Here is a 15769-nt window from a genome sequence, read left to right on the forward strand (position 1 = left end):
TGTTGAGAAGAATATGAAGCAACTGGAATTCTCACACATTGCTAATGAGGTATAAATCAGAACACCAATTTGGAAAACTGTTTGGTTTTAATTGCTAAAATTGAAAAACAAATACCAAATGACCCAGCAAATCCGTTCCTAGATATATACATTCACTTAAAAGACTGGGACAGAAATGGTCACAACAGCATCATTCACAATAGCACCAAACTGAAATTTTACCCTAATGTCCATCAACAATAGAACAAGTAAACTAATGTATTCACATAATGGCATACTATATCACAATGAAAATGAATAAGCTACAATCACACAATAAGAAAAAAAATTACTCAGTCTCAGGTATTTGTAGCAATGCAAGAATGGCCTAACACACCCATGAATCTAAACTTTTTTTGAAAGAAGGGAACAAGGAAAATAACCATCAAAAAATGGCTAGGTCCTTCCTTCTGTGATGTGCCCCACCCACCCAAATTTCAGTCACTAATCACTTATTGGCTGAGGTATTTATGCCTCTTTTTCCTTCCCATGTGTGACTGTTAAGTCTATGCAGTGTTGTATTTTCCTTGATTGGTAATTTCCAATTTTGGACAGCCATGTTACTCTCTTAAAGTTTCAAATTCTTAAAGTTTCTCGGGCCAGGTACAGTGGCTCACACCTATAATCCCAACGCTTTGCGAGGCCAAGGTAGGAGGATTGCTTAAGACCAGGAGATTGAAACCATCCTGAGCAACATGACAAGACTTCCATCTCTACAAAAATACAAATAAAATTAGCCAGCCGTGGTGGCACACATCTGTAGTCCCAGCTATGCAGGAGGCTAAGGCAGCAGCATTCAGCCCGGGAGTTCAAGGTTGAAGTGATAGTACCATTGAACTTGTGCTTGGCTGACAGAGTGAGACTGTCTCAAAAAAGAAAAAAAAGTTTCTCAACTGTTTAATTTTCCATTATATTCACTACTACTCCTGTAAATAGACTAAATAGTTACCTGTTCGGTCTTTTTAAGGTTTTAAATTTTTAAATTAAATTTGAATACATGGTTTACTTTTAATGAACTATTATCAACATTCTTAACAGTGACCAAAAGTGAATAAATAAATAAATAAATAAATAGCCTAGAAAAGCTTCCGGCGAGGTAAGAGCTATTAGGTAAAATATCAATAGATGTTATCCTAATTTGAAAAGGGTAGACAGGCTTTCAGGCAGAAGAAAAAAGAAAGCAAATAATGCAAACTATGGAGGATGTGTGTTTGTAGAACTGCATAGAAATCTGGTTGTCTGTACCCTGGGGTGGGTGGTGAGCAGCATCCCTAGGAGAAGAGGCTGGACAGGCAGGAGGGAGGCTGCTACACAGGGTTTTCATGTCTCAACAAAGAGCTTGGACTTTTTGTTGTGGCTGTGGAAGGAAAGAAACCACTGTGGAAGCTTAAGAATAATGTAAAGTTTACAAGGTTAGATTTGTGGTTTTGTTGAACAATAATTTCCTCATCACAAGACAAGATTTCTGCTGCCTGACAGGTCTTTGCTCCTTCTTGGTTCTTCAGGCAGACGAGGTCCTCCAGAGCTTCCTGCAGTCTCAGGTGGTTATAGAGGAATCCATCCTGCAGTCAGACAAAGCCCTCACTGCTGGAGAGAAGGCCATAGCAGGTAAAGGGGCAGGGCTCAGCTCTCAGGCAAATGGGTAGGTTCTTGCAACACCCTCTTGATGTTCAGAAAAAATGATTTTCCTTATACCAGGAGCTTTCTTCTCATAGGGAACACATGTTCTGCTAAAACTGAAAATAACAAGGGGAGTTGGGATTGAACATCCAGCCACTCAGTTCCTTCCCACAACATTCTTAAACATGCTCTTGCTGACATGGCTAGTGAGAGAATTCAGAGATTCTCAATGCCCCACCTGAGTGCTTTTTTCAAAGTCATTTTGGCCTCTGAACTCAGGAGAGTAGAACTCAGACAAGGCTGTTACTTTCTTTTTTTTTTTTTCTTTCCAACTTTTATTTTAGGTCCAGAGGGTACACAAGTAGGTTTGTTACATGGGTAAATTGTGTCATGGGGATTTGTTGTACAGATTATTTCATCACCCAGGTAATGAGCATAGAACCCAATAGTTAGTCTTTCAATCTTCACCCTCTTCCCATCCTCCACCCTCAAGTAGGTCCTGGTGTCTATTGGTCCCTTTGTGTCCATGTGTACTCAATATTTAGTTCCCACTCATAAGTAAGAATATGTGATATTTGGTTTTCTAGTCCTTCATTAATTCCCTTAGAGTATTGACCTCCAGCTGCATCCACAGTGCTGCAAAGCCATTTTTTCATTCATTTTATGGATGTGTAGTATTCTAAGGCATATATGTACAACATTTTCATTATCCAGTCCACCAATGATGAACATTTAGGTTGATTCCATGTCTTTAGTATTGCAAATAGTGCACCGACGAACATGCACATGCATGTGTCTTTATGGTAGAATGATTTATTTTCCTTTGGGTATATACCCAGTAATGGGATTGGTGGGTCAAATGATAGTTCTGTTTTAAGTTCTTTGAGAACTCTCCAAACTGCTTTCCACAGCGGCTGAACTAATTTACAATCCCACCAGCAGTGTTTAAGAATTCCCTTTTCTTGGCAACCTTGTCAGCATCTGTTATTTTTTGACTTTTTAGTAACAGCCATTCTGACTGGTGTGAGATGATATCTCATGTGCTTTCTATTTGCATTTTTCTCTTTTTTTTCAATTCTTTTTTTAAATTTTATTATTATTATACTTTAAGTTTTAGGGTACATGTGCACAATGTGCAGGTTTGTTACATATGTATACATGTGCCATGTTGGTGTGCTGCACCCATTAACTCGCCATTTAGCATTAGGTATATCTCCTAATGCTATCCCTCCCCCATCCCCCCACCCACAACAGTCTCCAGAGTGTGATGTTCCCCTTCCTGTGTCCATGTGTTCTCATTGTTCAATTCCCACCTATAAGTGAGAACATGTGGTGTTTGGTTTTTTGTCCTTGCGATAGTTTGCTGAGAATGATGGCTTCCAATTTCATCCATGTCCCTACAAAGGACGTGAACTCTTCATTTTTTATGGCTGCATAGTATTCCATGGTGTATATGTGCCACATTTTCTTAATCCAGTCTATCGTTGTTGGACATTTGGGTTGGTTCCAAGTCTTTGCTATTGTGAATAGTGCCGCAATAAACATACGTGTGCATGTGTCTTTATAGCAGCATGATTTATAATCCTTTGGGTATATACCCAGTAATGGGATGGCTGGGTCAAATGGTATTTCTAGTTCTAGATCCCTGAGGAATCACCACACTGACTTCCACAATGGTTGAACTAGTTTACAGTCCCACCAATGTGTAAAAGTGTTCCTGTTTCTCCACATCCTCTCCAGCACCTGTTGTTTCCTGACTTTTTAATGATCGCCATTCTAATTGGTGTGAGATGGTATCTCATTGTGGTTTTGATTTGCATTTCTCTGATGGCCAGTGATGATGAGCATTTTTTCATGTGTTTTTTGGCTGCATAAATATCTTCTTTTGAGAAGTGTCTGTTCATATCCTTTGCCCACTTTTTGATGGGGTTGTTTGTTTTTTTCTTGTAAATTGCTTCAGTTTATTGTAGATTCTGGATATTAGCCCTTTGTCAGATGAGTAGGTTACAAAAATTTTCTCCCATTTTGTGGGTTGCCTGTTCACTCTGATGGTAGTTTCTTTTGCTGTGCAGAAGCTCTTTAGTTTCATTAAATCCCATTTGTCAATTCTGGCTTTTGTTGCCATTGCTTTTGGTGTTTTAGACATGAAGTCCTTGCCCATGCCTATGTCCTGAATGGTATTGCCTAGGTTTTCTTCTAGGGTTTTTATGGTTTTAGGTCTAACATGTAAGTCTTTAATCCATCTTGAATTAATTTTTGTATAAGGTGTAAGGAAGGGATCCAGTTTCAGCTTTCTCCATATGGCTAGCCAGTTTTCCCAGCACCATTTATTAAATAGGGAATCCTTTCCCCATTTCTTGCTTTTGTCAGGTTTGTCAAAGATCAGATGGTTGTAGATATGTGGCATTATTTCTAAGGGCTCTGTTCTGTTCCATTGATCTATATCTCTATTTTGGTGTTGAGCATGTTTTCATATGCTTGCTGGCCATGTGTATATCTTCTTGGATAAATGTCTGTTAATGTCCGTTGCCCATTTTTTAATGGAGTTGTTTGCTTTGTTCTTAATTTCTTTAACTTCCTTATAGATTCTGGATATTAGACTTTTGTTGGATGCATAGTTTGCAGATATTTTCTCCCATTCTGTAGGTTTTCTGTTTACTCTGTTGATAGTTTCCTTTATTGTGCATGAACTCTTTAGTTGAATTAGGTCCCACTTGTTAACTTTTTGTTTGGTTGCAGTGGCTTTTGAAGTTTTCATCATGAAATCTTTGCCAGTGCCTATGTCCAGAATGGTATTTCCTAGGTTTCCTTTTGGTGGTTTTATAGTTTTAAATTTTACGTTTACATCTTTAACTCATCTTGAGTTGATTTTTGTATATAGTGAGAAGAAGGGGTCCAGTTTCAATCTTCTGCATATGGCTAGCCAGTTAACCCAGCACCATTTATTGAATAGTGCATTCTTTCTCCATTGCTTTTTTTGTTAGCTTTACCAAAGATCAGATAGTTGTAGGTGTGTGGTATTATTTCTGCTTTCTTTAAACTTTTCCATTTGTTTATGTGTCTGTTTTGTTTTGTCTTGTTTTTTGACCAGCACCATGCTATTTTGGTTATTGTAGTCTTGTAATATAGTTTAAAGTCAGGTCGTGTGATGTCTCTGGCTTTGTTCTTTTTGCTTAGGAGTGCCTTAGCTACTCGGGGTTTTTTTGTTGTTTTTGTTCCATGTGGATGTTAGAATAGTTTTTACTAACTCTATTTTTAAAAAGTCATCGATAGTTTGATAGGAATAGCATTGAATATGTAAATCAATTTGGGCAGTATGGCTATTTTAACACATTGATTCTTCCTATCCATATGCATGAAATATTTTTCCATTTGTTTGTGCAGTCTCAGATTTCTTTCAGCAGTGTTTTATAATTCTCATTGTAGAGATGTTTCACCTGCCTGATTGGCTGTAAACCTAGGTATTTTATTCTTGGTTATTCACAGTGGCTATTGTGAATAGGATTGTGTTCTTGGTTTGGCTTTCAGCTTGGACATTATTGGTGTGTAGAAATGCTACTGATTTTTGTACATTTACTTTTTTTATTATTATACTTTAAGTTTTAGGGTACATGTGCACAATGTGCAGGTTAGTTACATATGTATACATGTGCCATGCTGGTGTGCTGCACCCATTAACTCATCATTTAGTCATTTAGCATTAGGTATATCTCCTAACACTATCCCTCCCCCCTCCCCCCACCCCACAACAGTCCCCAGAGTGTGATGTTCCCCTTCCTGTGTCCATGTGTTCTCATTGTTCAATTCCCATCTATGAGTAAGAACATGCAGTGTTTGGTTTTTTGTCCTTGCGATAATTTACTGAGAATGATGGTTTCCAATTTCATCCATGTCCCTACAAAGGATATGAACTCATCATTTTTTATGGCTGCATAGTATTCCATGGTGTATATGTGCCACATTTTCTTAATCCAGTCTATCATTGTTGGACATTTGGGTTGGTTCCAAGTCTTTGCTATTGTGAATAGTGCCACAATAAACATACGTGTGCATGTGTCTTTATAGCAGCATGATTTATAGTCCTTTGGGTATATACCCAGTAATGGGATGGCTGGGTCAAATGGTATTACATTTACTTTTTTACCGTGAAACTTTGCTGATGTTTATCAGATGGAGGAGACTTTGGGCAGAAATTATGGAGTTTTCTAAGTACAGAATTCTATTGTCTATGAAGAGAGATAGTTTGACTTCCTCTCTTCCTATTGGATAACTTTTTTTCCCCCTTTGCCTGATTTCTCTGGCTAGGACTTCCAGTACTATGTTGAATAGGAGTTGTGAGAGTGGGCATCCTTGTCTGTTTTTGGTTCTCAAGTGAAATGTTTCCAGCTTTTTCACATTCAGTATGATGTTGGCTGTGGGTTTTTCATAGATGGCTCTTATTATTTTGAGGTATGTTCCTTTGAGGCCCAGTTTGTTGAGATATTTTAACATGAAGTATTGAATTTTATCAAAAGCCTTTTCTGTGCCCATTGAGAAGATCATGTGGTTTTTGTTCTGAGTCCCGTTTGTGTGAGGAATCAATTTATTATTAGCATATTCTGAATCAACCTTGCATTCCAGGAATAAAGCCTAATTGACAGTGGTGGGTTCGCTTTTTAATGTGCTGCTGGATTTGGTTTGCTAGTATTTTGTTGAAGATTTTTTCATCCATGTTCATCAGGAATATTGTCCTGCATTTTTCTTTTTTTGTTGTGTCTCTGCCAGGTTTTTAAAATCAGAATGATGCTGGCCTCATAGAATGTATTAGGAAAGATTCCCTCCTCCCCATTTTTTTTTGGAATAGTTTAGTAGAATTGGTACCAGCTCTTCTTTCTATGTATGGTGGAATTGACTATGAATCTGTCTGGTTTAGGGCTTTTTCTGCTTGGTAGGCTTTTTAATGCTGACTCAATTTTGGAACTTCTTATTAGTCTGTTCCAGGTTTCAATTTCTTCCTGGTTCACTTTTCGTAGGTTGTACGTTTCCAGGAATTTATCCATTTCTTCTAGGTTTCTTAGTTAGTGTGCATAGTGGTGTTCATAATAGTCTCTGAGGATTTTTTGTATTTCTGTGGAGTTGGTAGCAATGTCCCTTTTGTCATTTTTTTATTGTGTTTATTTGAATCTTCTCTTTTTTTTGTTCTTTTTTAGTCTAACTAGAAGTATATCCATCTTATTTATTCTTCCAGAGAACCATTGGTTTCATTGATCTTTTGTATGGTTTTTCTTGTCTCCATTTTGTTCACTTCAAGTCTGATTTTGGTTATTTCTTGTCTTCAGCTAGCTTTGTGCTTGGTTCACTTTTGTTTTTCTAGTTCCTCAAGGTGTAATGTTAAATTGTTAATTTGAGATATTTCTAACTTTCTACTGTAGTTGTTTAGTGCTGTTAACATTCCTCTTAACACTGCTGTAGTTGTGTCTCAAAGATTCTGGTAGGTTGTATCTTTGTTTTTATTAATTTCAAATAATTTATTTCTTCCTTAAATTCACTGTTTACCCCAAAATCATTCAGAAGCAGATTAATTAATTTTCATGTAATTGTATAGCTTTGAGAGATATTCTTTGTATTGATTTCTATTTTTACAGCATTGTGGTCTGACAGCGTTGGTATGATTTGGGTTTTTTTTTTTAGTTTGTTGAGAATTGCTTTATGGCAGAGCAAGGAGTCAATTTTAGAGTACGTGCCATGAGCAGATGAGATGAACGTATATTCTGTTATTGTTGAGTGGAGTGTTCTGTAGATGTCTGTTAGGTCCATTTGGTCAAGTGTCAAGTTAGGTCCTGAATATCTTTGTTAGTTTTTTGCCTCAATGATCTGTCTAATATTGTCAGTGGAGTGTTGTGTGGTTATCTAAGTCTCTTCATAGGTCTCTTTGAACTTGTTTTATGAATCTAGGGTTCTCTAGTATTGGGTGCATACATATTTAGTATAATTAAGTCTTCTCGTTGAATTGAAACTTTTATCATTATGTAATGCCCATCTTTATCCTTTTTGATCATTATTGGTTTGCAGTCTGTTTTGTCTGAAATAAGAATAGCAACCCCTGCTCTTTTTGTTTTCCATTTCCTTGATAGATTTTTCTTCATCCCTTTACTTTGAGCCTATTGGTGTAATTGCATATGAGATTGGTCTCTTGAACATAGAAGACAGTTGGGTCTTATTTCTTTATGCAACTTGCCACTCTGTGCCTTTTAATTGGGGTGGTTAGCCCTTTTACATTCAAAGTTAATATTGATATGTGTGGATTTGATCCACACTTGATTGTGTTGTTGCTCTGTAGTGTCAATGATCCATGTACTGAAGTGTGCTTTTGTAGTGGCCGATAATGGTCTTTCATTTTCATGTTTAATGCTCTTTTCAGCAGCTTGAGTAAGGCAGGTCTGGTGGTAACAAATTCCCTTAGCATTTGCTTGTCTAAAAAGGATTTTTTTTTTTTCTTATGAACCTAGTTTGGCTGGATATGAAATTCTTCCTTGAAATTTCTTTTCTTTACAAATGCTGAGTATAGGTCCCCAGTCTCTTCTGGCTTGTAGGGTTTCTTCTGAAAGTTCCACTGTTAGCTTGATGGGATTCCCTTTGTAGAAGACCTGCCCCTTTTCTCAAGCTGCCTTTAATATTTTTTCTTTTGCACTGACCTTGGAAAATCTGATGACCATTTCATAGGTGTTGGGGATGGTCATCTTGTATAGGATCTCACAGGGCTTCTCTGATTTCCTGAATTTGAATGTCAACCTCTCTAGTGAGGTTGGGGAAATTTTCACCGGCATTATCCTCAAATATGTTTTCCAAATTGCTTGCTATCTCTCCCTCTCTTTCACGGGTGCCAATGAGTCATAGGTTTGGTTTCTTTACATAATCTCATATTTCTCTGAGATTTTGTTCATTCTTTTTTCTTTATTTTTGTTTGACTAAGTTGATTTGAAAAACGGGTTTTTGAGCTCTGAGATTATTTCCTCATCTTGGTCTATTCTACATTTAATACTCTGATTGTATTATGAAATTCTTGTAGCATGTTTTTCAGCTCTATCAAATCAGTTTGGCTCTTTTTTAAAATGGCTATTTCATCTTTTAGTTCTTGAGTCATTTTACTGAATTCCTTCAATTCCTTGGACTGTATCTCAACTGTCTCCTGAATATCGATAATCTTCATTGCCATCCAGATTCTGAATTCCATATCTACTATTTCAGCCATTTCAGTTTGATTAAGAACTATTGCTGAGGAGCTAGTGGATTCATTTGGAAGTAAGAGACACTCTGGTTTTTTGAGTTGCCAGAGTTCTTTCACTGTTTCTTTCTCATCTGTGTGGGCTTATATCCCTTTAGTCTTTGAAGTGTCTGTTTCTTTCATGGGGTTTTTGGCTTTTATTTTATTTTATTCTCTTGAAGATTCAACTGGTATAAGTTGGGTTCATTTGACCGGTGTTTTTTTTTTTTTTTTTCTGGATGATTTCAAGGGGCCAAGGCTCAGATCAGCACTCCTGAGCTGGGGGCTTGAACCTTAGTAGGCTGGGACCAGGCCCATGGCTTTGTTCTCTGGCCCCTCTAGGTTAAGCACCTGCTGTGCTGCAGGGGCCAACTTGCTCCTGGTTAACTGGCAACAACACACCGATGAGGAGTGCTGGCAAAAGTACTTTCTCAGAGCAGTGGCAGTAGAGTCCAAGGTCATGGGTGAGCAGCAGCTGCAGGGCAGTAGTGCTGCAGGTTCTGTGCATGTGCATTGGTGGTGGCAGGTTGACAGGGTCTGCACAGGTGTGTGTACCAGCAAAGCGGTGGTGAGAGGCTGCAAGTGAGTGTGTGCCAGCAAAATAGTGGGGAGAGGGTGCATTGAGTGCACACTGGTGTGAGCCCATCTGCTGAAGCTCTATGATGGTTAGGTAGGGTATGTCAGCAAAGAAGATATGGTGATGGCTGCTGGGAAGTGCTTCGGTTAGGCATCTGACATTGCACTTTAAGTGGATGCAGCCAGGCAGGGACCATGAGAGAGGCTAGCAGACTGGGAGGTGCTCAGATCATACTGGACCCATCCCACAGGCAAGATAGCCCAGTTCTATCCAGGACCAATAGTCGACAAAAGCCAAGGCCACGTATTTGGGCATGGCAAGCCTTGGGGGATGGAAGTTCCTGGTTGTGCTCCACTGCAGCCATTCCTGTGCCAAATATCTAGGCTCCACGCTGGCCAGAGTCCTGTCCCTACCAACTCTCCAAGCAGCTCTCTTTGCCAGCTCAAACGTCTATGGGAGTTGTGAGGTCTCCTAAAGCTAGGATTTCAGAGGTCCATGGCGAGGGTGGGCCACTTCGCACCAATTTACCTCACCCATTCCCCAGGAGCTGCTCAGGATTAGGAATGAGTCTTGGTGCTTGGCAACCTGTGCAAGGTTCCCAGCTTCCTCTCCCTTCAGCCTTGGGTCTGCATCCTTCCTTCATCGACTCTCAATGCCTTCCTTCTGAAGTCCTGCTTGGAGTTTATCAGTCTTCTTTATAGTCTGGTCTCTCAGTGGGAGAAGCTCTTCCTGACTGCATCTACTTAGCCATGATGGTCCTTCTCCCACCTGACTGTTATTTTCTTCCCTCTGTGGAACAGCTGAGCAGGCTAAGACGGAGGCAGCTGAAAAGGAACAGGAGCTGCTAAGACAAAAACAGAAGGAACAGCAGCAAATGATGGAGGCTCAAGAGAGAAGCTTCCAGGAAAACATAGCTCAACTCAAGAAGAAGATGGAGAGGGAAAGGGAAAACTATATGAGAGAGCTGAGAAAGATGCTGAGTCACAAGATGAAGGTGAGTCTGGATGAAGCTTGGCAGTGCTTGAGGCACAATGCCAGTTCCTCAGTTAGGGAAGGGCCAAAATTTTAAGCTCAGTCAAGATTCCAGAAGGAAACACAAAAGGTATATATTTCACTTAAATTTCAAATACATATGAATTCTACTGAAGCCTGTAAGTTTACAAGACTCCAGCACTTTCTGTCATGTTAGACTTTGGAGAGTACACATAACATCCCCCAGGGTGCCGGGCTGCTGTTTGTGGTGATTATAGGATGGTCTCACTGTGCCCCAATTAATTAGGACCTTAGTCCACCAGCCCTTAGGATTATTGGCACAACCATCAAAAGGACCCAAAATAGATCCATCTGGATGAAAGTATCAGATTTGGCTTGATATGAAATGATACTGAATGATCTCAAAATTGCTCCATTTGTTTCTGTATCTGCCTGACTCATCCTATACAACTAGAGTAAAATATATTCCTTGTCCCAACCTGGAGCTTGACAACCAATGTTTTATACAGGGTCAGCAGTCCCCATTATTTGCTAGATGAGCATGGCCTTGTTATATCAGTGGAAAGGGGAATCAATTAGAATTAAATCTGCATTCCCTCTCAAAGGGCATTCATTGTGCTGGAACAAAATTCCTCCCCACCTCCAGTGAGATGGTGCTGAGGAAATGTCACAAAGGTGTAAATCATGGATACTCCCATTATTTAGGTCCAGTCGTCTGGAAATGTCAGACAAACTCATCAAAGATTTTCTAAGATGTTAGAGAAATGGACACGTGTTTAACTAATGAAATTGTTAAATACAAAACTCGGACTCTTAAAAATTGGGGATTTTCAAAAGTAGGCTCTTTTACTTTTATAGGTCCTAGAAGAACCGCTTACTGAAGGATTTAAAGAGATATTTGAGTCATTAAATGAAGAGATTAATCGACTGAAAGAAGAGATTGAAGCAGCTGAAAATGAGGAGCCCTCAGTGTTTTCACAGATTCTTGATGTGGCTGGCAGTATATTCATTGCAGCACTACCTGGGGCTGCTAAGCTAGTTGATTTAGGGATGAAAATTCTTAGCTCATTTATGTAATAGGCTGAGAAATCCTGGTAAGAAAATTATAAGCTGAGGTTTCTTTTGTTAAAATGGTGTAACACTGTTGCTCATTTTAAAAGTATATGTGTTATTGCAGTTTCATTTAAGAAAAGTTTAAAATTAAAAAGCAAATTTCAAAGAATATTATGGCCTGAAGTTCATAAAAACAATCTTAATTTTGACTGAAGTAATAATTAATAGAAATGGGGAACAAGTTAGAAGATAATATTATTCCTAGAAAAGATTTAAGTAAAGCAAAAGAACAAATGGTAAGATAAAGAAATTATTTTCAATTAATGTTATAGTCACAGAGATAATTTAAGTTATAATTAGCTCTTGAAAATCAGTGAGAAGACAGTAACACCACATATTTTAAACAGGCAAAAATATGATAATAAAAATGTTTAATTTTACTGAGAATAAAAGTTGTGCAAAGAAAAACTATGAGGTTCTTGCTTCAATTTATCATGGGCTTGAAAGAACAGTTTGACAGGGCACTGAGCTGGCAAGGGTTTGAGGATATTGTCAGTGTCTCATATTTGCTAGTGAGAGTGTGAACTGTTGGAATCATATATGAAATATTTAAGTGCACATACCTTTGATCTAGCATTTCCAAATTTAGAAATCTATCATGTAAATTGATTTACTCAAATTGAAAATCATATATATAAAATAGTATTTATGTTGTGGCATTGTTGTAATGCCAAAAGACTGAAAAAAACATTAAAGTCCCTCTTTCAGGTACTGATAAGGGAAATCTTGGGAAACACTCGTAAAGGAATACTCTACAGCCACTAAAATGAAGGGAGAAGCTCTATTTGAACTAACAATGACAAGTCTCCAAGATGTATCATAAGTGAAAAAAAAAAATGATGCAGGAAGCATGTGTAATTACTACCACTGAATTTAGAAAATAATAAATGTGTGCATATATTATTATCTTCTTCTGGAAAAATAGAAAATAATCTAGTATACATGGTCACAGCAGGAATGAACCTGAATAGTTGAGGTGAGAAATTAGAAGATAACTCATTTCACATCATGTATTCTTCTGTGCCTTTATTTTTTTATAAAAATTGATTGCATTAATGTTATATTTATTATCTTTGTTGAGTGCCTTAGATTAACAAATACAGATTTCATTTAGTTCTTACTATAACCTTGAAAGGCAAATGTTATCTTGAGTTTATGGACAATAAAAGGAAGATAGTGAGATTAATCTATTTGCCCAAGATCATCTGTTAGGTTGCCAAGTTATGACCTCAACTTGTATTTCATAACTCCAAATCCACTACATAGACTCTATTATCAAGGACTGGAATAATCAGTCTTCAACTGGGTTGTCAGACATATCAAAAGCGAAACAAAGATAAGATTGTCAAGATGAACACAAATATAATATACTTCGTTGAAAAAAAGGATACATTAAAGGATTTTAAACTACTTATAAAGTCTTACTTTCTTGTATTCCACATAGGGAGCTCCATTTAGTTAAAAAGAATTGCTGCCACAGCATGGATTTGATCTTTGATCTGATTTGTTGAAGATTTTGGGAGGCCAAGCAGTGATTGCAAATTCTTATGAAAATCTCTTGTTCTTTCCTCTTCCAAGGCATTATGAAGCCAGAAAGAAGCTCCTCTGATGTGTGCACTCCAGAAGTCTTTCACTGTTTTGTCCATATGGTTTTGTCCCACTCTCTTGAGTCTTTCTATGCATTTGTCCTCTTCACACAGGCAGCATTAACCTGTGACCTCAGCACCATAGTAAATTACATTCTTTTGTAGCACTCTACCAGCACTGCAAGCACATAGCCTCCACCTCCATCCAGCCTCTCAGGGAGCTGAAAGCAGTTTCTATATACTAATCCACCAAAAAAAAATCATACTTCGTGATCTTCTGTGCCTTTAATATTTTATATGAACTTGATATGTATTCAAACATAGATAAAAACTATTATTAAAATAAAAAAGGAAATAACAATGAATGGATGGGAGAGTTCTCATGATAGGAAGAAAGTGACTAATACCACTAGAAATAGCATAAGTCAGCTCAACAGGAGAAGCCAGCTCATCAGAACAAGGAACTAAAAAGGGCACAAGACATGCATCCTAATTTCATTTTTATTATGACCTTTCAATAAAGATTTCAAAGTTTATTCCAAAGCATACTTTCAGATACAAAGTCCCCTGGGATGTTGCTTGGAATGGTCTCTAAATGCTGTCCCATATTTATAAAGATGATGAAGTAGAAGGAAATTTTTTTTTCAACTCAACATTTTAGGAATTTGTTTTGGCTTTCTAGTTCTCAGTACTTGAATGAACTCGAATGAACTCCTTGTAAGTCCATAAGTTGGGCATATTCTCTTGACTGAGGGCCTTTGCAAAAGGGGCAAAGATTTCTTAAAACTCTGCTTCCTCACCCTATATCTGTTATTTCTCAGCCCCCGCTCATCCTTAAAGTGTCCTACTTCCTAACTTTCCAAGGCTGGATGAGATGCCCTTCCTGGTTTTGCCATGGCACCATCTTGTCACTCCTACCATTGAAGATGTTATATAATTGTAACATTGAAAATGCCTATTTACACCCGTCTACCACCTTTGATCTCAGGTGCTAGGTCTTCTTCATCAACTTAGGTTTAGTTCCAAGCACAATACCCACCACATAAGCTCAGGTGTGAGCTAAGTACATAAGCTACCCTCCAATATGGCCCCAATTTACCATATCCTCACTGTATTCCCAATTTCTAGAGCTGTCAAAATAAAGGACACAATTTTAGAAACTAGTGCAGAAGGGAGTAACTGAATTAGAAAGAACATGCACACTTGTCTGAATTTACCCCGTTCTCTCTGAGGGACTGGACACCACATGGCCCCTGTGTTCCTCAAGTTTCTCACCTATGATAATCACCCTGGAATGAAGTTACTGCCTTTGGCTCACAGGGCAATTACAATGTTTAGCATAGTAAAGGAAGGGCCAGAAACTTAGAAAAAAGGGCTCTTTTAGCTAATAAACAAGTCTTCATCTTTATTTACCCTTAAACTATACATAATTCACAAAGATTCAGTTGTCCCTGGAGCTATTTTATGGTTCCCCAATATAAATGATAGATTTTATTGTTGAGAAGAAAAAAAAGCAGCTGATTTCCTAGAATTACTTCTATTTTGAAATAACCCTGCTCTACTTTCACTTTCAATGTCACCAGTATTCTCTCTCACACACACACACACACACACACACACACACACACGATCTTACTCTCTTCTCTCATTGTTTATTTTTTTCTCTTTCTTTTAGAGACAGTGTGGAACACAGATATAACATGATATGAATTAAATTGATTTTTCAAGTTAGAATCTCACATAATGACTTGCTAGTTTGAAGTTGCTCAATGGTTTTAGTTAGACATTACTTAATCTTTTTCTCTTTTTCCTCCTTGGACAAAGGGAATAACAAACACCCCATATTTTGAAGCAGTATTGTGTTGTTTAAATAATGTATGTAAATAATCTGGCCTAGAAAGTAATTGATAAATAAAAAACGTTATTGTTGTTCGCTCAACAAACACAGAGATATTTTCGTGAAGTGGTTGATAATATGGGTTTTAGAGGAAGATGGGTTCAAACCTCACTTGGTAGCTCTGTAATATTAACAAGTTGTTAAATTTCTTGGTAACATTGTGATGAAATTACTGTAGAATGCAAGGGGGAATGGGTGCAGTGGTTCAAACCTATAATCCCAGCACTTCAGGAGGACAAGGCAGGACAATCACTTGAGACCAGGAGTTGGAGACCAGCCTCACAACATAATGAGACTTCATATCTAACACACACACACACACACACACACACACACACACACACACACAAAAGCTGGTATGATGCCTCATTTGTAGTCCCACCTATTCAGAAGGCTGAGGCAAAAGGATAACTTAAGCCCAGAAGTTTCAGGTTAGAGTGAAATATGATTATGTCACTGCACTCTGGCTTGGACAACAGAGCAAGAACTCGTCTCTAAAAAATAAACAAATACAAAATAAGAATACAATGGTATGATTCATATAAACAAGTTATCACTGTGTCTGTATCAAGTGTGCAATAAATGAGAGTTACCTTCATCATTATTTATTATTTATTAAATATTAAGAGTCAGGACCTGGGTTAGGTGCTGATAATTCAAAAGTATATAAGACATAGATATTCCCTCAGGGCACTTAACGG

General features: G+C 37.9%; 1 protein-coding gene across 1 annotated transcript in view; it reads left to right on the forward strand.

Annotated features, from left to right (window-relative positions):
* Positions 1 to 12008, forward strand: part of GBP7 (guanylate binding protein 7) — a 45021-nt gene extending 33013 nt beyond the window's left edge. The window contains exons 9-11 of the mRNA XM_024232838.2: positions 1545 to 1647; positions 10280 to 10473; positions 11331 to 12008. Coding sequence (XP_024088606.2) covers positions 1545 to 1647; positions 10280 to 10473; positions 11331 to 11549 — 516 coding nt within the window. The 3' untranslated portion in view covers positions 11550 to 12008. The remainder of the gene's footprint in view (positions 1 to 1544; positions 1648 to 10279; positions 10474 to 11330) is intronic.
* The last annotated feature ends 3761 nt before the right edge of the window (positions 12009 to 15769 follow it).

The sequence above is a fragment of the Pongo abelii genome, chromosome 1 (genome assembly GCF_028885655.2).
Source record: "Pongo abelii isolate AG06213 chromosome 1, NHGRI_mPonAbe1-v2.0_pri, whole genome shotgun sequence".
Classification (NCBI taxonomy): Eukaryota; Metazoa; Chordata; class Mammalia; order Primates; family Hominidae; genus Pongo; species Pongo abelii.